The sequence below is a fragment of the Rhinolophus sinicus genome, chromosome 17 (assembly GCF_057876585.1).
Source record: "Rhinolophus sinicus isolate RSI-liver-muscle chromosome 17, RSI-T2T, whole genome shotgun sequence".
Taxonomy (NCBI): Eukaryota; Metazoa; Chordata; class Mammalia; order Chiroptera; family Rhinolophidae; genus Rhinolophus; species Rhinolophus sinicus.
In genome coordinates, this window is record NC_142517.1 from 1953426 (window position 1) to 1973282 (window position 19857).

A 19857-nucleotide genomic window follows, 5' to 3' on the forward strand; every position below is an offset into this window, starting at 1 on the left:
CGGTCTTTGTGGTTCAGAAGCCAGATCTTCATGATTAATGATTAATGATTAATTTACGATACAGTACTTGCTGATGATCTTGGTGATTAAGACGCCAGTTGAGTTTCCTGGCATTTAGGCAAGTAACATTTGATTGTCACAACGTACAATTCTGAGACAATAAATACAAGTAGATCAGATGCATTTCTTCATTGTATCAAGTAACTCCAGTTTAATTTAATACAATTTAGTGCATTTCAGTATCTCATTCACAGTTTGACTTCTGTCCAAATACTTTTACAACAAAAAGTTAAGAAACTGAAAGTGTACGAGAAAAGAAAACTCCAGGTGAACTTGTTATTAAAAAGCTTAAAAATTTAAAGCAATTCAATTGTCTTTGAGAAGACTGCGCGGCTGCCGCTGGGGCTGACTGATTTCAGCTTCTGCGGTAACTTCCTCCCGGGTTCCCTGAAAGTGACCTTGTTCTTTTAGTTCCCGAGTGGTTTGTAAGAATGCCATTTTCACTGAATCAGGTAGCGGCAAATGCTTGTGCTAAAACTTAATTCACATGTGTCCACCCCCTCAATCAGGCAGAACACAGTGTGACATCTTCTACCCCAAAACTGCCCCTGTGTTTTTGCGTTCTGGCCCTGATATGCAAGAATGTGAAAGCCGAATGTCCGCATGCACCCTGGCAGCCCCATGCAGGGTTTGGGACAAAGCGTGGCAGGTCCCAGTGGGTGGCACCCAGCCCAGGCCCAGGTGTTTGGAGAGGCTGGCCTAGGCTTTAGGAGCTAACTCACTAGACAAAAGGGCAGGCAGGTGGACGGAGGGGGTGCTGTCTCCAGAGAGAAGGCAGGCGGGCATGACGGCCCACTGTTTCGACCGTAAGCCTGGTTACATGGCAGGCGGGCAGATTGGAAGCCGCGTCACACCACTGAACGCTGAGTGTTGCATGCCGGGGGAAGCATGCACTACTGGTGAGAAAGTCGCAGCAGGGGTCACTCACGGGGATGAATAATTCAGCTGCAAGAAGTCAGCTGGGCTGAAAAGATTCTATTTGGCTTGTCCTATGGGCGTCTCGGGTGGACACAAAGCAACATGCAGAGAGTTCCTTATTCTTCGCCTCAAATCTGCCCCAAATCAGTCGTCACATGGGCGTGGGCATGGCCGCATGCGACTGGGCGCACACTTCTCTGCAGATCGGCTTCACGCTCAATAACCCAACGGGGTAAGGGAAGTCCTCCTGCACGGTGCACGGAGGGCGCGACAGGCACGGGCGAGAGGGTTCAGAGCGGAGGACCACACCTGCGTCCGTCTCACAAGGTGCTACTGACATTGCCGTTTTATGCCACTTAGCGGTGTGCGCACTCAGCTCATCTCCTAACCAGACTGTGCTTCTTGAGGGCGGGGACGGCAGAGCACCTCCAACAGTGCTGTGCATCTAAGGTCTGTCACCACGTACCAGTGACCAGTGCCACTGCTTTCTCTGTGTTCAAACTTTGTCAGTGGGCAGCCATTTCAAACCCTCCACTAGGCTCCAATGTGTAGAAAAAGAGGCATAAAGAAAGTGTTCACGGGTTTTTGACACATGTTCCCTCAGACCAGCCCAGCCTTTCTCCGGCGTCTGCTCACTTCCACACAGTGGGTCATTCATTGCTCCCAGTGGTACCTGAAAGACCCTAGAGAGGGAAACAGTCTCCAGGTGCCGGCAGCGGCTACAGAATCACCATGGAAGACCACAGGCACCTCAGAAGCCCCTGGAACTCCCCAGAGGGGGCCCCAAATCTGTGGCCCTTTCCCCAGCCAGACACACAGGGAGGGCCCACAAGCGAAACTCCACTCACTGGGCAGGGGGGACACAAGCGTAGAAGGTGACAAAGGACACAGAAAATGGGGTCTGACAGTGGAGCCTGGGCCTGATGAGAAACATGCGACCATTGGTCCTCCAGGCTCGGAGCTCAGTCTGTCCATCACTCATGGAAGGGACCTTCTCTGTGCATCCCAGCAGGAGCGGGGCTGGCTCTGGAGGCACACTGCGAGCACCAGAGCCTGCCCAGCAGCGATAGTCAGCAAACAACCCCCCCACAGAGGGTCAGCAAACACCTCCCCCAGCAGAGGGTCAGCAAACACCTCCCGCAGCAGAGGGTCAGCAAACACCTCTCTCAGCAGAGGGTCAGCAAACACCTCCCCCCACAGAGGGTCAGCAAACACCTCCCCCAGCAGCAAAGATCAGCAAACACCTCCCCCCACAGAGGGTCAGCAAACACCTCCCCCCACAGAGGGTCAGCAAACACCTCCCCCAATAGAGGGTCAGCAAACACCTCCCCCCACAGAGGGTCAGCAAACACCTCCCCCAGCAGAGGGTCAGCAAACACCTCCCCCAATAGAGGGTCAGCAAACACCTCCCCCAGCAGAGGGTCAGCAAACACCTCCCCCAATAGAGGGTCAGCAAACACCTCCCCCAGCAGCAAAGATCAGCAAACACCTCCCCCAGCAGCAAAGATCAGCAAACACCTTCCCCAACAGAGGGTCAGCAAACACCTCCCCCAGCAGCAAAGATCAGCAAACACTTCCCCCAGCAGAGGGTCAGCAAACACCTCCTCTCCCTTGCCAGACCCAGGGCTACATGTGGAGGGCACCCTGGACTCCAGGCCTAGAATGCACACTGGCGACTGACTCGCATGGCCTGTCCAAATACTCATCCTGAACCTGACACGACAACATCAGCGACACATGCAGCTCAGTAGTGGGGTGTAAAGGAAAATAATAAAGAAAAGCACTATTCTGAAAGGAAAAAAAAAAAAAAAAGAAAGCCCGAACATTCATGGCGTAGTTTTTATTGCTCCCAAAGGGCTCCGTGTTCAATGCATGAGCTGATCCGTGTTAAATCAGAAGGAATCACTGAGATTTAAAACCTACACCCTTGTCTCAGTCTCCATTTACAGAGGAGCCCGCACCGACTAGACACAGAATTCACATACTATGTGTTCATTTTAAGCGGAGGGAACTTATCTGGGCAACAAGGACTAACTAAGTGGTTAATTTAGTTGTTAAAGATCTAAATTTGCATTTTCTGGGTAACGTGTCTGCTTGGTAGTACCCTTCCACCTTTTTCCTTTAAGACTTAAGTGTTAGTGACTTAGCCAATGACATAGATAAACACACATAAAGACAGATGAGCAGAATGTCCTGTGAAGACAAAGAAACCCTAAGGTAGCTGCTCACCCCAGGGGGAGCGGACAGATAGCCTTCAAGGGCAGAGGCAGGCACTCCTGAAACAAAAGCATTTTAAAGCTGTTTTGTTTTAGCCTCACAAGGAATTGTGTTTACCCACCCTAGCTTGTGGGGCACTTTTCTGCAGCGGTCCCTCCGTCAGTTACCACACCTAAAATTCAGCAGTGTCATTGTTATAAAGAATTATGCCATCCGATAAATCTTCCCAAAACACTTAGGGCCAATGCGTAATTATTTTTCCAATTTAGTTTATAATTTTGTGCATGCTTCTATCCCCCATTGTTTTCCTAGAAAATTCAACCTGCCTCTACTCAGAATGCTGGTTACAGTGTATCAGAGAGAACACTCATTATTTTTCTTCCCCTTGCTAAAAAACATGAAGGGAATGTGACTTTAAAAAACCAAGTTGAAAGTCTAAGGAGAAAGTCCACTGCAGGTGGGTTTACAGTGGAATGACAGCTGAGCCACGTGGGGGTGGGGGGAGAGGGGGAGGCCTGTGTGTAGCATGTCCCCACTCCTCCTGCCCCAGGCCCTGGGTGCATTAAACACACCTCCATCTGCAGAATAAATGCCTCCCACTAGTGCTGCGGCCAAAGGGACACTGTGAGGACATAAGACAAGCTCGGAGAACCCCTGCGGCAGGAGTGGAGTAGGAACTAGCTGCCTGCTGGGCATGCCAGACGGAGAGGCCACCGGCCGCTCAGAGCCTGGCAGGCCCTCCCAGGGGACACACGTGCCTGCCTGGGGGAGGGAGGGTGGCAGGGAGGGTGGAAGTCTCACCACCTCTAAACTTGAGAGCCATCAACTATAAAAATAAAATCTCTACAAGCAAACAAGCTCTGTGCTAAGTCTCCAACCGCCTTTAGAAGACAGAGGTTTGAGGGTGACATTCCTTTTTAAGAAGCCTCCACGAGTCCCAGGGACTGTGGGCAGGGGTCTCGCTCCAGCACACTCAGCGCCTCTGGGCTCCCTGTCGCTGGGGGCAAGGGCGCCTGCCCAGCCTGGCCTCTGCAGCTGCCAGCCCAGGGACTGCTGTCCCTTGGCTGCAGGGAAAAGGAATGGAGACTGGGCGGGCAGGAACACTACGTTCCACCAGTTCTCAGGTATTTACGCCCAGGATCGGGTGGGACATGGGGCGGGGCTCCAGTCCATGTGACATCCAGTGTGTGCTTATCACCAAGACATCTTTCTCCATGGTGCCCCCAGCCCACCCTCTGGAAGCAAAGGTGCAGGTCACATTGGGGGCTGGGGACCCTGTGACATCGTTCCCAGCAGGACAGGGGAAGAATCCTCAAGGGAGTTTGCTGAGGGTGCAGGGGAAGAGGCGAGGGGCTTGGGCGCGTTCCCAAAATCACAGATAAAAAACAAAACAGGGCCTAAGTTTAAGAAGAGAAAGCGTCAGAGGCTCTCTCTGGCCAGCAGCATCTTTGAGAGATGGCTCAGGTGAGACCAGTCCCCCAGAAGCCACCCCCCAGGGCAGACACTGCCCTCCTCACAGCTCTCCCAGGTGGCACACGGGCGCTGCAGGTGCGCTGCGACGGGCTCCATCCTGCAGGCCTTCTGATTTCTTTACTCTTGGCTCAAGTTTATTGGTTAATATTAGTCACCAGTTAATAAGAAAAATAGTTTCTAAGTGTCTGTTTCTCCGCTCTGAGTGTTGCTGTTTCTAGTTGAGTTAACTGGGTGCCAGGTTATGCGTGTTCCATCACAGCCACTAATTAGTCCTTTTTCTTAAATTCTTGGTTTCCGTAGCTGGAGCCTTTTTCTATTTCAGTTACTCCTATTAGTCGGCGGACTCCAAAGGAAGCTTTAAAACAGGAGAAAGGCGAGGTTAGACGACCGCTTTGCCATCAACTGGAGAGTTCGTTATTGGGGGGATGCTCGACCTCTGGCCTCCGACTTCCTGTGGGGGTGGCAGGCCAGCCCACGCCCCTCCTCCCTCACCCGCTCAGCCTGTCCCCACAGAGCAGATGGCCTCCACAACGGAGTGGCCAGGGCCTGCTCTCCGAGGCCTGAGAGGCTCTGGTTGGATGCCCGACTCCAGGACGCCTCGAGGCCCAACCTTGAGCTGTGTGATCGTCCACTCCTTACCTGCCCCAACAAAGCCCAGGAACGTCAGGATCAGGAGGGGAGAGCCACTCGCAAAGACGCCCAAGGCGAAGCTGAACAGAGGCGACAGCAGGACAGTGGCCCAGAACAGGAAGTTCAGGAGCGTCCACGGCCGGCGGGCAGGTTTGAACTGCTCCCCTGGGAACACGCCCTCCTGGTTATACATCTCCTGCAAGGCGTCCTGTAAAAATCCACAGAAGAGTGGGGTCTCGACTCGCTGTCCTCTTAACACGAGGGAGCGTGCTGACAGTGAAACACAGCCACCTGCACAAGTGTCACACATCAAGCGGATGAACCGTGCACTGCAGGCAGGGAATGAGGCTTGCGGGACCTTCATGGAGAACCTTGGCTGCGTGTATGGGAAGCTTGAAAGGGTACAGACCTTCTGACCTGGCACGTTTCCCAGGAAAATAATGAGTCTGTGCCTGGTAGATGGGCACTGTCACCCCATCACTCATCATCTAAGGGCGGGGGGTAGGGGGGTGTGACTTGCTGGGTGATACCCACAGAAAGTTATTTCACTCTTCCTTCCTCCATTCCTGTAGGCTAATGACCACGGAGAGAGGAGCTGGGGAAGACGTGGGGAAGGTGACACTGTCAGGGGACCGTCAACCGTGGGACAGGGACGTGTTGTAAACACCAAGCACGCACTGGCTGAGAAAGGGGACACCTAACAGAACAGACGTGTCCACGGCCACCACACAGGATGTGTTAACAAGGGGTGCACTGCCGATATCTACGTACCATAAGGTCCCATTTAAACAAACACTAGGTATGACTGTAGACATTTGAACAGGACCACGCTTAGGAAGCTGGAACCCCAGTGACACATACCGCAGTCTGCTTTTTTCACACATTATTTTCTAGAGTCAGTTATGTTGGTTGCTAATATGTAGTTCATTTATTTTAACCGAATCCCAGCAAATGAATATGCATATACACTGTATCTATTTCCTCATACGCTTTTAGGTTACTTCTCATTTCCTGGTAAATTAATACTGCTATGAGCAAACATCACTTTGTGTCAGTTTCAGACTTTAAAACCTGACCCAGATTCAGAGAGCTATTCTCCTTCACAACCTCGCGCACACATCATCTGCCCAGCTATTTACATGATGTGTATGTCCTATTTCTTTTTAATTCAGGTTTCTGTTTTCTTCTGTAGAGTGACGTTGTTCTTGGAAATGATACGTTTTTATCTAAGTTTCCAAATGTGTGAGCATAAAGCTAGTCCTACTGCTTGCACATTATTTTCACTGCCTGTTCTTTGGTTGAGTTCCTTTTTTTATTCTTGTTCTCTTGTAATTAGTCAGTCTTGCCCAAGGTTTTCTATTTTGTAATATTTTTAAAGAAATAATTTACGCTATTTTTATTCTTTTCTTTGTTCTACTCTCTCTGCATTTATTTTGAGTGTGCGCGTACACACGTATGCATGTATAGCGTACGTGTATGTAAGTGTGTGTGTATGTGTATGATTATTAAGAGAATAAAACGTGTAAGACTTTAGAAGAGACTCTGATACAGAGTAAGAGATATGACCAATTCCTTTGTGGGCAGTATGTCTTTTCTCTCTGGTTATTTATTCTTTTTCTTTTAAATTAAAGTTTATTAGGGTGACAATTGTTAGTAAATGGTTATTTATTCTCAGATCATCTTCTTGTCTATGGTGTTCTGCAATTTCATTGCCAAGTGGGCGTAAGTATCTGTTTTTTAAAACTTTTACTTATTTTAAGTGTGTTTTTCCAGGACCCATCAGCTCCAAGTCAAGTAGTTGTTTCAATGTAGTTGTGGAGGGCGCAGCTCACAGTGGCCTGTATGGGGATGGAACCGGCAACCTTGTTGTTAAGAGCACCGCGCTCTGACCAGCTGAGCTAACAGGCTGCCCCGGTGAGTTTATTTTTATTTATCCTATCCCAGACTTGTATTTCTTGAACCTGATGAAATCCACGTTAGCCAATTCTACAAGTTTTACAGGTCTCATCCCTGAAGCGGCTCCTCACCCCTCTTTCTACTTCCTCGTTCTGGGCCTTCTAACGGTTATCGATTGGGCCTCTCAGTCTGTGCTTGGTGTCTTTTGACTTTCCTTTCATAGGTATACTTCCTCTGTGCTGCATTCTGAGCAGTTTCTCCTAAATCTTACAGTTTACTAATTCTCTCTTCCGCTGTATCTCATGTGCTATTTCCCCTGTTAAGATTTTACTGGCAGTGACTATATTTCTTATGCCCATAAATCCTGCCTGGTTTTTCTCAAATCTGACTCATTTTTTCCTAGGTCTTGCTCTTCTCTTTTCAGTTCTTTCTTTGGTGCTTACTCATTTCAAACATACTAATTTTAGTTTCTGCGTGATTGTCTCAGTAGCTGAGGCTGTTGGAGGATTTAACTATTGCCTGTTTGCCTGTCGTGGAGCCCCCGGTGGATGCCGGCTCTGCGCTCATCTCCAGCAGAATTTTATCTGAGGACATATTGGGCAGCTTAGGCCCGCAGTCATGTTCTTCCAGTTTTGCACGTACTTCTCGCAGGATCTCTAGAGAGATTTGCCTGGAACCACTTTTTATGTTGATATTTTGTCTTTTTTCTTTTTGAACTATGTTGTCGTTGTGTAAATGCAAACCACAAACCTGTCTGCTGTCACACTTGTGATTATGAATTACCAGGGGGACCTTTTTGAAACCAAGAGAAGGAAGCTTCAGAGTAATTTCCCTGTGCTGGCAGGCACATGCCTTTTCAGTTTAACCTTTGTGAGGGTGGAAGTCTCAGAGGGGCCCAGCTTTATGTAGAGTTTTCAGTTCTAACTTCTGCCTTGAATGAAGTCAAACCTTTACCTTCTTTCTCCAGGTAGGCATTAAGACTCAAGACTTTGGGGTAAGGGGAACAGCAAACTCCACCAGGAGGGGATGGCAGTGGCAGCCCACAGGCTTATCCTGGGTTTTCAGTCACATCTCCTTTTTTTTTTCGATTCCCTAGAGATTTCCCTTATTTTTTTGAGAGCTCATCAATGCATTTCAAGGGTATTTGTTATTACTGGAAGGATTTTCTGATTATCTAAACCTTCCACAACACTGAAAACAAAACTCTAGTGTCCTGTATGTTTGTGTATCTAAAATAAACTGGAAGCAAGAGTCAAGGGTGAGGTGTACTATGGGAAAAGAAATGGGGCTGGGTGTGGTCTTAAGAATCTTTTTATGTCATCTGTATTGTGTCTCATAATCATACACACACATATATACATCTATTATATAGCTATACTTTCTTTTACATGAAAAAATGAAACAAATGTGATAAAATGTTATCAGCCAGGGTTATACAACCATTATGTTACCCTTTATACTTTTCTCTAGTTCGTTAATAAAAAAGCTAAGAAAAAAGGATTAGAAATAAGTATTTGATAACTGCACAGCACTTCTGACTCCAGAGGAAGTCACCAGGCCAGCTCCTGCCCCCTCAGCTGCCCCTTGAGACCGCTTCCTGAGGGGGAAAGCTGTGTGCCTTTACCTTCTCCTGGTAGAGTTTATGAAGCCATTGAGCCGCTCCCTGTTCATCCAGCGGGATCTCTTCCAGAGGAAATCTCCTGTTTTATGAAGAAGATTGAAAGCAAAGTCAATAACTAGATGCCATCAAACTGCAAACGGGGGTAAAAACTCGTGCATCACGGTTACTTGCTGGCCTGCTTCTGCTATCCAATCTCACTCTCAATTTCCAAAAACACACAAACATCAAAGTAATGTCCTCGGGCACTCTCCCAGAGTGCCATGCGGGTGACCTGGGGCTCTGTGGGACTGCAGGAGCCCGGAGGGGAGGGGGGCCAGAGACACAGCTACGGTCATGGGATAGCATTTCACGTGGGCTACCCACAGGCAGAGCAATGAGCAGATCATGTCCCCGGCTCCACCATGAAGGGTGATCATTTATTAGCTTCAGCAGGAGTTTTGGTCTCTCCTAATAGTTCATCCTTTGGAAATAATCAACGCAGACTGTCTTTCATTAGGCAAAGAAAATTATGTATTTCACAAATGAAATCTACTTGCTTCAAACGTGGAAAGCAATAGAGATTTAGAACTTTAATCTCAGTTAATGAACACCTGACCGGTTAAGACACTAATTTATTTATAAACCTGATCACCAGCCGGATTACCAGCCCCACCAGCTGAAGGTGTCGACCTGCTAAGACTGGCCAGACAAGAGCCACCTCCACGGCAGCTGTAGTACCTGAAAATTGCCAGCAGAGGGCGCCAAGCACCCACATGCGCTAGAGTAACCGGCGGGATGAGGGTCCTCAGAGGGGTGGGGCCCACCTGGGGGGGCCCACAGTGAGAGGATGGCCAGGGGGCGTTTCCATGGCCTGACTAAACCTCCACCCTTTAAGGTATTTTGAAATTTTTGCTCTAAAAATCGAGAACTTTGGTTTGTGTGGGTTGTGCCTAACCATCTTCACCACATTCAAAACTAAAACAGACTAGAAGCACCCACGCTACCGGACTCCGGAGGGAGGAGGCTCAGACGGGGTTCGTCCAGGACACATGAAGCCTAAAGGCTTCCAACCCCCGGCTGTCCTCCCTGACTTCATATACATAGTGTGCGTGTCACACGCAGGGTCTGTGCATCCGCCACAGGCACTATGAAATACATACAATAAGAATTTACAAGGAGATAAAAATAAACACAAATGAGCATCTATTTCCTGGACTTGACTCAAGCTACCTTAGGGTCACTGGCCAGCAGGAGCCTCAGGCCACTGTCACCAAAGCCCTTGGCCTTGTCCAGCCTCAGGCCCCGGTCACTTCACCCGCAGAGGACAGGGAAGGAGACAAAGCCCCCTGGGCTGTGAGAGCCTCGTGCATTGGATGACAAGTATGCTTTGACCCATTGGAATTCTGCTTTTACTCTACACTCAATAAGTAACACCAAACAGGCAGCTGGAGCTGTTACAAGTTCTAAGACTGTACCTATTCACATAAGATTAGATAAAACCTCACCCCACGTTTTCTGTGGCAAAGGGGGAATGACCGCTGAAAGCACATGTCCTCTGCAACTGGGACCACTGTTCCCGCGGAAGTGCCGTGCAGCCTGGTGGGGTGGCCAGGGCACCGACCTCAAGCTGGGCCAGTGGCCTCCCCCGGCCCCACAACCTCTGACCCCGGGCAGCCGAGACTGTCTGACCACACCCAGCTCATACTACGCAGGACAAGAGCAGGACCTGCCTCCAAGTCCTGTGAGGGTGACAGACAGCGAGGGCAAGGGCTGACACAGAGCCCACCACGGCCATCACCGTCCTGGACAACATCAGGTGTTCTAGTCGGAGCCACAGCCAGGGGGAGGCTGGCCTGGCTTCTCCGTGCCGCTGTCAGGACCACCCAGGGCCCCAGAGAGATCTCCCAGTCCCCAGTGGGCACACTGCGCCAGGGCTGCTGGAGACCTCAGGGCAGGCCTCCTGGGCTTCCCCTGCCCCAGGATGGCACAAGAGACCCTGCCCTACGCTAAGCCAGTCCACCGCAAGCTTCAGAAGGAAAAAACCGCCTGCTTGTTATTTATGTTCACACAACGATTCCTGGAGTTTCCTATCGTGTGCCTAGAAATGGGTGGTGGTGTTTTAAAACATACAGACTGAAGTTCTCAAGACTGAAACGGAGAGGGCCTCTCAGAGTCTTCGCAGGACTCACTGATCAGGATGGACACCACGCCGGTGGGGGGCGGATGGCAGACATGGGCGGAAGGGCTTGCCTCTCTGAGCACATTGGCATGACAGGGAGACCTGCACGTTCAACCAGGAGGACCCAGACAGGAGACGAGCCGCATGGCCTGCGGCTCTGCCCTGAGCTGGAAGCAGCGTCACAACACCATTTCATTAATAGAGGGGTCCCCAGATGGCTTTAAGTAGACAGATTTTTGGGGTGGATTATGTTTATGAGCCAGAGAAACCTGGAGACAAAGTGTGGCAGTGAGACATGCAGCCACCATTTGGGTGGGACTGCCCTTGCCACTGACCTTGACCCTGTGTTACAGAAATGAGGGCTGCTCTCCATGGGAGGTCGTGCCTGCATCTCAGGACAAAGCCTCGGGCTCTGCAGTGGACACCTGGACACCTCACTCTTGTCTCACTGGCACCAGGAACCACTCAGGATGGAACCTAACATGGACCCTCCTCCCTCTAACCCTCTTCCTTTCAGACGCAGATCCCTCAAATTCTGGGGCTGAAATCACCAGTGCCAGCAAAAGTCACGTAAGTGCAGCTTCCAGCCAGAAGGTTCCGTGGGAGAGCCTGCACTGCAGCCTCTGCATAGATCTGGGGGAAAGGTCAGCCCGGGAGTCCACCAGCCACGTGACTGCGGTCCCCAGGGAACCCCACACCCTGTCGGACTTGAGCAAGGTCTGGGAAGTGAACTGTTCAGGGGGGTGCATACCGCCTTCCCCCGCCCATGGCACTGAGCACATGTGTGTGTCTCACCAGCGACTGCCCCTCAGAAACCTGGTTCTCTGCTCCCTCCAGCTGCCCCGCCCATCTCTAGCCTCCTGCTTTGCATACAGCAAGCACTCAATCCACGCTCAGTGCATAGTCAACAGGAGTCGTTTCTGATACTCTGAGGACATTTTAACGGCTTTATCAGGCCCCTCCTCTGACTGAGTTTCCCTTTTTGGGTGGTCAGGGCCCCCAAGGCCACCCCACAGTTCTGCATTAACCAGCTCCTGTGTCCCTCCAGCAGGACGACCCTGAACATACGAGCCTGCTGTGGTGGAGCCTGCCGGGCTCAGCCCCAGGGTCGCCAGGAGCCAGAGCCTGAGTGCCACTGAGGTCAGCTGTGGCTCTGACCCTCCCTTCTCTCCCGGGCGGTCTGCAAGCCACAGACCTAACTTGTCCTACACCCTGAACAAAGGAACACGGAGCCCCCTAAGCCGAGGCAGCTGTCCTCCGCCCTGTGGAAATCCTAGTCACTGACCAAGTTTTAGCTCAGCCTCTTTCAAAACGCCCCTGTGCTCCCTCCAGCGGGAGGGGCCACTCCTCCCCAGACCATCTGGAACATGCGGCCGACACCTCACGGCTGCTCGTTCACTTGGCACGACAGCCAGTGGTTCCCGTGTCTGTCCCCATGTCTGCCCTGCTGGGTGGTGGGACTTGGGGCACCTTCACGTGGGGACAGCCCAGGAGGTTGGAGGGGCCACATGTCAGGGCTGGGACATGGGAGGGGGCCGGGCAGGGCGGGTGCCCCCGGGCTCTGAGCTCACCTCACACACATGTCCGCCTCATACTTCTTTCCGTAGAGGATCCCCAGCAAAGACGGGTTCTTGTGCCCCCGGAAATTCAGCGTGACGTCGTACACGGCTGCAACTGTGGGGGGGTAAGGGTGAGCCAGGCCGTCAGCCTCGCCCGCGCAGGGCCAAGGGGGGCTTTTCTTTGGATTCTTGTCTTTAAGTTGGTCGTTCAGCTGATCCCCACTAGTGTGCTCACTGACCAGTGTGCCTTTCAGCCATCTGGCTGCTTTCTAATCATGTGTCCTGTGTGTTCTCGGCCCCTTTTTTCTATCTTGCTTTTGGGCTCATTAGACATTGTTTTTCCTTTATAAGATCTTCCGTTATATACTTTTAAAATTATTTCAGCATTTCCATTAACTAGCATTTTATCACCTCGAAAATGACACGAGCATTACAACATGTCAACTCCACTTACTGGGGTCTCTCTTTCCAGCCCTAAGCTTACATGTGACTCACTCGTGTAGGTTTTGACCGTTTCCCTTTCTGGCTTCGCACGGAGCCCAGGGCATGGTGGCGTCCCGCTGGCAGGGGCGGGGGCCCTTACCTGTCCCACGCAGGCACTGCACGGCGGTGGTGAAGCCCTTGGTGCGGGGCAGCAGGTGGTACTTGAGGACAGGCAGCCCCTTGGAGACGGCCACCTCCATGCTGACACGGTGTTTCTTCTCCGTGAAGCGCGTGCCCTCACAGTACAGGAGAAACTAGGACACAAACATGGGGACACTGCATCGTCCAGGTGGGAACTCACGCCCTGAGGGGCTCAGCCGTCTCCCTCACGTGCGGCCTTGACTGGCAGCAAAACATTTGCAGCCTCATTTGTAGAAATGACAGCAGCACTCTAGTGACAAGCACGTGGCAGGGTCTGAAGTATTATTTTACTTTCAGGCTGCAACCCGCACTCTACCACACAAATGCCCTCACCGAACAGTTAATAGCATTGCACTTATCTCAAAGGATGCAAAAGAGAACTTTCCAGAAGGGAGGTACCATGAAGTTCCCTGGGCAGAAGCCTTCTGGTCAGTGAGTGGACAACACATGAGAGGTGGAAACAGTAAATAAGGAGCCAGCTCTCAAAGGACTGTCACAAACCAGAAGGAAGGAGCAGACAGAGGAGCAGGAGAGTCACACTGACTGACCCCGATAATTTTGGCCACTGTCCATCAAACCCACCCGAGGGGCTTGGAAACCCGCCGAGCCCCCAGGCCCTGCTGCTGTTACAGGTGGGGGTCACTGCCCTGTGCTTCTGCTATGACTGACGGCCAGACAGACTTGCTCAGACCTGGAGCTCACTGGTTCGCCCCGAAACTTGCCTCCAAGGAAGACCCTCCCTGCAGAGGGGGCTCAGGCTGGGCACCAGTGGGGCACCTACACTCACCTCTTCGGGAGCCCCTCTGCTGAGCGGGAAGGAACCCACCTCCCTCCCTCCCGGCACCCTGAGTCCGGCTTGGGTCTCGGCTTGAGTCTCGACTGGGGCCGTGAAGGCAGGTGTCCCCGAGCCCAGCCCCGAGGGCCGGCCCCACTGCCAGCCTGCCCACCCGTGACGCGGTGGTGGGATGGCCTCCCCGAGCGTGTGCGGCGAAGCAGGGACTCACCCACATGTACTCAGGGTAGTCGGCCAGGCGCCGCAGCCCCCCGATCACCGTGTCCCGGTCCTCCTCCCACTTGCGCTTGCAGAACACGATCTCCAGGAAGTACCACGTCCAGCCGATGAGCGGCACGTACAGCAGCTCCCTCTTGGCCAGCACCTTGGAGCTCTGGGGGGAGGGGACAGCAGATGGCGCACCAGGCCGCGAGGCCCCTCGGGACGCCCCGGGACTGCCCTGCTGTGTGTGGCCTTCGTTGTCAGTGGGGGCTTGCTGACACTGAGTGTGACGCTGGGGACAAGCTGGCCCTGAGGACACAGGCACGCGTCTGTCCACAGAGGAGGAAGGCAAGGCACGGGCCTGGTGGGAGGGTGGAGGCCCAGGACAAGCCTCCTGACTGGCTGCCAGGCCCCGGCCTTCCTGAGGGTAAGGCCGCCATATACAGGCGTTCACTCCTCAGCCTGGCTCAGGGTGGTGACATTTCACTGGGGCGCCTAGCTCACCCAGGGAGCTTCAGGGACTCACAGACTAGTAAGTAAAGACTGAGCGGAAAAGCGGGAACAACCCATCTCAGGAGAGGGGCACCTACATATGAGGCACCCTTGTCAGCCACACGTTCAGACTCATAGCTCAGTGGACCGGGGGCTAAAACCCCAGGGAGTCACGCCAGCACCTTCCTGGGACGCCCACATTGCTCATCCCCAGAGCCCTTCCAGAACCCCTACATCACACCCCCAGTGCCCTCCCGGGACCCCACGTCACCCACCCCACACCCTCCCGGGACCCCATGTCACTCAGCCCACACCCTCCCAGGACCCCACATCACCCACCCCACACCCTCCCGGGACCCCACGTCACCCACCCCACACCCACCCCACACCCTCCCGGGACCCCACGTCACCCACCCCACACCCTCCCGGGATCCCACGTCACCCAGCCCACACCCTCCCGGGACCCCACGTCACCCAGCCCACACCCTCCCGGGACCCCACGTCACCCACCCCACACCCTCCCGGGACCCCACGTCACCCACCCCACACCCTCCCGGGATCCCACGTCACCCAGCCCACACCCTCCCGGGACCCCACGTCACTCAGCCCACACACTCCCGGGACCCCACGCCACTCACCCCCAGCACACCAAACCGCTCGCACATGGTCCACCCGCAGAGGAAGTCGATCTCATAGTTGTGATTCAGGATGATGACGACGTGCTCCTTCCCGAAGCGCTCCATCGTGGCCTGGTCGGTGAAGAGGGTGCAGTCGGTGCAGGACCACCACTCCAGCAGCATGACCAGCTCTGCGGGCAAAGGGGAGGGGGTGTCAGCGGCTCAGGCCCACCCAGCCCTCCCTCCCCAGGGGGCACAGGCCAGGCCCCAGCTCTGACGCAGGTGGGACTCGTCCAGTATTGTCACCCAGACTGGGCTTTGCTGCTAGAAATGGCTTTTGCTGGTTTATAGTTAATAAAGTAAGTTTTCCTAATTTATTTTGTAGGGTGTCAGATGGACACTTGTCTCATTAGGGAGACCACTTCATGGACGGTATAGGTGCCTGACCTCTGCACTGTACACCTGAAACAGAAGCTGAACAATACTGAATGTCAACTATAATTTAATATATATATAGTCACAGGATGTGGAGGACAGCACAGAGAATAGAGTCAGTGGAACTGTAACAGCTACGTATATACGATGTCAGAGGGGTAGTAGGTTGGGGGAGGCGGTTATCACTTGTGAGGGGTGTAAATGTCTAACTAGTACATTGTTTTGTACACGTGAAACTAGTACAAAAAAAAGTCAGGGGAGAAGACAAAAATAAAACTTCCAGGAAGACGAGAAAGTGGCAGAGGAAATGGAGGAAAACCAGCATTTTAGACAAATATCTTTATTGTGTGTCCAGGTATGACTGCCACGTGTGCTGTGGTTTGATGGAATACCACGCATGTCATTCACGGAGTGGGGGGAGAGGGTGGGTTCGGGCCCACAGCCAGCCCCGGGCTCCACGGTCAGCGGTGTCATGCCTACCATGGCCAGGTGTCCTGAGGAGGGTGACCTCGCAGAGCAGGAAGCAGTGCTCAGGCTCAGGAGTGACACAGCACCACCCCGCTATGTGTGTGCTGGACCCCCACCCACCCATTTCCCGAGGGGCAGCCCTTGCGGGTGGGGGCCAGGGAACGCTGATGGGGCAGCATAGCCCAGCACTTAGAGACTGGGCTCTGAGCCTCAGTTTCCCCATTTACAGAAAGGAGCTAACAGCGGCTTCCTCACAGGGCAGCTGGGCAGACTAAATGAGACACAGCCTGTGACCTTAACAGCCGAGAACACGGCCTCTGGGGTCTCAACCTCCCCTTCTACACAAGCTGGGAACCGGACAGAAGGTCCATCTCAGACAACGCCTGAACACTCACATGTCCTTTCTACCTGATGGGCCGTCAGAGGAGAAGCCATAAAGCGGTCAGTTGACCATAGCACCATCGAGGGACCAGAGAGGGCCCGGAGGGGATGCAGGGTCAAGAGAAAGGCCACTCCGCAGAGGCAAACTCAGCACCTACAATGAACCTGTTAGCCTGGCCGCGTCCATCCAACATTCCAGTGCACTGAGTAAAGGAGCAGGGACTCAAAAACAGACGGATCTGAGCAGACGTTCTCCAAAGCTAATTCCCAGGAGGCCGACAATCACATGAAAAGATGACCAATGTCATCAGCCATCAGGGAAATGCAAACCAAACCCTTCGTACCCACCAGGACGCTGTCGTCAACAGATGGGCAACGGCAAGTGCTGGCAAGACGGGAGCAACTGGACCCCCACACGCTGCTGGTGGGAATGTCAAACGGAGCAGCCGCTTTGGAAAACAGTCCCAAAGACAGAGCTACCAGATGACCTGGCAATGCCACTACTAGGTATATGCCCACGAGAGATGAAAACAGACATCCACCCTAAAACCTGTGCACGAATGTTCACGGCAGTATTATTCACATGGCCAAAAGTGGAAATAACCCAACTGTCCATCAGCTGATGACGGAGTGGGTAACAGTGTGTATCCATATGGGGTGCTATTATTCAGCCATAACAGGAATGGGGTTCTGACACCTGCTACAATGTAGACCAGCCTCGGAACCATCACTGAGTGAAAGAGGTCACTCACAGGGGACCACACCTGGTAGAATTCTGTTTGCATGAAATGTATAGACATGGCAAATCCATAGAAACAGGAAGTCGACTAAATGCCAGGGGCTAGGAAAGGGAGGAATGGGTGACTAGTTACTAGTTAATGGTACACAGTTTCTTTGGAGGCTAAAAATGTTCTAAAATTAGATGATGGAGGGCCGGCCTGGTGGCTCAGGTGGTTGGAGCTCCGTGCTCCTAATTCCGAAGGCTGTCAGTTCGATTCCCACATGGGCCAGTGGGCTCTTAACCACAAGGTTGCCAGTTCGACTCCTCGACTCCCACAAAGGATGGCGGGCAGCGCCCCCTGCAATTAACAATGGCAACTGGACCTGAAGCTGAGCTGCGCCCTCCACAACTAAGACTGAAAGGACAACAACTTGACTTGGAAAAAGTCCTAGAAGTACACACTGTTCCCCAATAAAGTCATGTTCCCCTTCCCCAATAAAATCTTTAAAAAAAATAAAAATAAAATTAGATGGTGGAGATGGCTGTACAATGCCAGGAATATGCAGATGTAAAAAATCTGCATTTCAGTGAACTCTTGTAGTTCAAAGCCCCGTTGTTCAGGCTCGACAGTATTTTCACTGATGCTGGGAATCTGCTGTGTGGAGGGCCGCCTTCGGTTTCGGTTACTCACGGATTCCCCACAGCGTGGGGTTGGGCACCTCCGTGTCAGCGGCAGGCGCAGCTTCGGAAGCAGAGCTCGAGCACGTATAAGCAACACGGCACACCCATCGCACAGCAGCCCCGTCCGCTACGAGTGTGGCCACTTCAGGTCCTCACGTGAGTTGGGCCATGCGGAATTGTCCTGTGGCCAGCTCGTTTCCCTTGGCACCACGTCCTCCAGAGTGGCCCGTGCTGCCAGCGTGGCAGGCTCGCCTGCTTCTTTCAGGCTGGATAATAGTCACCGAATGGACACACCATGTCTGCTCATCCACTCGCCCGTCGGTGGACAGATGTCGTTCCTGCATCCTGGCTGCAATGAGCGTGCCGCTGCCTCCCGGCTCCGTCAGTTCTGAATGTTTTCTCATTGACCTACCGACTTAGCAATCACAGGGCGGTGACTGTAGCTCACTGGACGAGAGCCTGGACTCTGACGCCGGCAGGCTGCCCTGATCCCCAGGACGGCCCTGACCAGCTGTGCAGCCTCTGCTGTCAGAGGGGCTGTCACTGCCCCACCCGCAGGGAGGGCTGAGGGTGCCCAGGCCGGACAATGCTCTCAGGAGCAGCTCTGACGCAGGCAAACGCTCAGTCGGTGTGGACTTTGGCCGGCCTTGTGTGACACAGGCGGACACACAGAAACCCCGGATGAGGCAGGGATGGTGTGAGGCTGCCTGTGGAATTTTCTAAAAGGTATTGTTCACAACCATTTCTTCGCTGAGGCATGATATCCGTGCCTCGCTCACCCTGGCGCTTCGGCTGTGTGCAAAGGGCCCTGGCGTCCATGACTGCATCTCAGAGGTCACCTGTAGGTCATGTTGCTGGAAACCAAGCGAGGCTCAGAACAGCCACCTGCTGCGCTAAGCATGCCCCCCACAAGGCCACGCCGGGCCCTCAATGCCGAGCGCTAACGGGTATAGGCCACAGCAGACACCCCAACGGCACTCGACCAGGTGGACACAGGACTACCATCAAAACTCGTGCTTTATCCTGAGGTGCTCACGGCGTCGGGAAGCCCGTGCTTTGCTGCTACAGTTAAGGCATCTTTGGGTCGCTGCCACCATTGGGCCAGCAGCCAGGACGCAGGGGCTTTCACGGAGGGAAGTGTCATCTGTGACTGCAGGTGGAAACCCTGCAACCGAGCACAGGGACACACGGATGGTGTTCCCACAAGCAGCTTCCCGTCCGACAGCTTGCTTACCTGGGCCAGTGCTCAAGACCTGCACCGTTCTGATCAGGCCTGAGAATCTGGCCCAGGTGTAGGCCTGCGAGGAGGAAGGGACTACAGACAGACAGACACGGATAAACGCCCCGCAGATGTTCTAAGGAGAACAAGGGCCCTTTCCATCCTGTGGCAGCGGTGGGGTGGCCCGTTCTGCTGACTGCGAGACACATGGGTCCCGCTGGATGGTCACTGACAGCTGCCAGGCCTCACATCCACAATCACCTTGCCGTCAATATGGGGAATATTCTGAATCAGGAGGTTGGCTGCTTGGTGCCTGGGCCCACATGAATTTCTTTTTGTGATTTCCTCATTCAGATAGATGCTTGGCCTTACACACAACAAGCTGGCCATTTTATGCACATTTCAACCACTGATTTTTAAAAAATCAGAATTGGCCTAATAATAATAATCATTGACCGAGCCTTGCTGTATACATACTCTATGCATTCGTTTAATTTTTATAATACAGCAGGGAGCTAGGAGCCTGTATCTGTGTTTTACAGATAAGAAGGGGTAAAGCCTGGGTCCAGGCCAGCAGGGGGCCAGGCCGCCTGACTCCACACCTGTGCCGTTAGCACGGCCACTCCACGGCCAGACAACAGCCGCACTGGAACGGGCTCAGGGTGGGCGGCGAGAAGGCCAGGTGTCAGAACG

The 19857-nt window shown here is 53.0% G+C and overlaps 1 protein-coding gene across 7 annotated transcripts in view; it reads right to left on the minus strand.

Annotated features, from left to right (window-relative positions):
* Positions 1–2803: 2803 nt before the first annotated feature.
* The window catches only part of AGPAT3 (1-acylglycerol-3-phosphate O-acyltransferase 3), a 93188-nt gene continuing 76134 nt past the window's right edge, over positions 2804–19857 (minus strand). For all 7 annotated transcript variants that reach the window (XM_074324506.2, XM_074324505.2, XM_074324513.2 and 4 more), the window contains 7 exons: positions 15281–15450; positions 14161–14322; positions 13116–13269; positions 12545–12647; positions 8819–8894; positions 5308–5506; positions 2804–5023 (listed from right to left, as the gene is read on the minus strand). In XM_074324506.2, the coding sequence (XP_074180607.1) occupies positions 4935–5023; positions 5308–5506; positions 8819–8894; positions 12545–12647; positions 13116–13269; positions 14161–14322; positions 15281–15450 (953 nt within the window). In that variant the 3' untranslated portion in view covers positions 2804–4934. The remainder of the gene's footprint in view (positions 5024–5307; positions 5507–8818; positions 8895–12544; positions 12648–13115; positions 13270–14160; positions 14323–15280; positions 15451–19857) is intronic.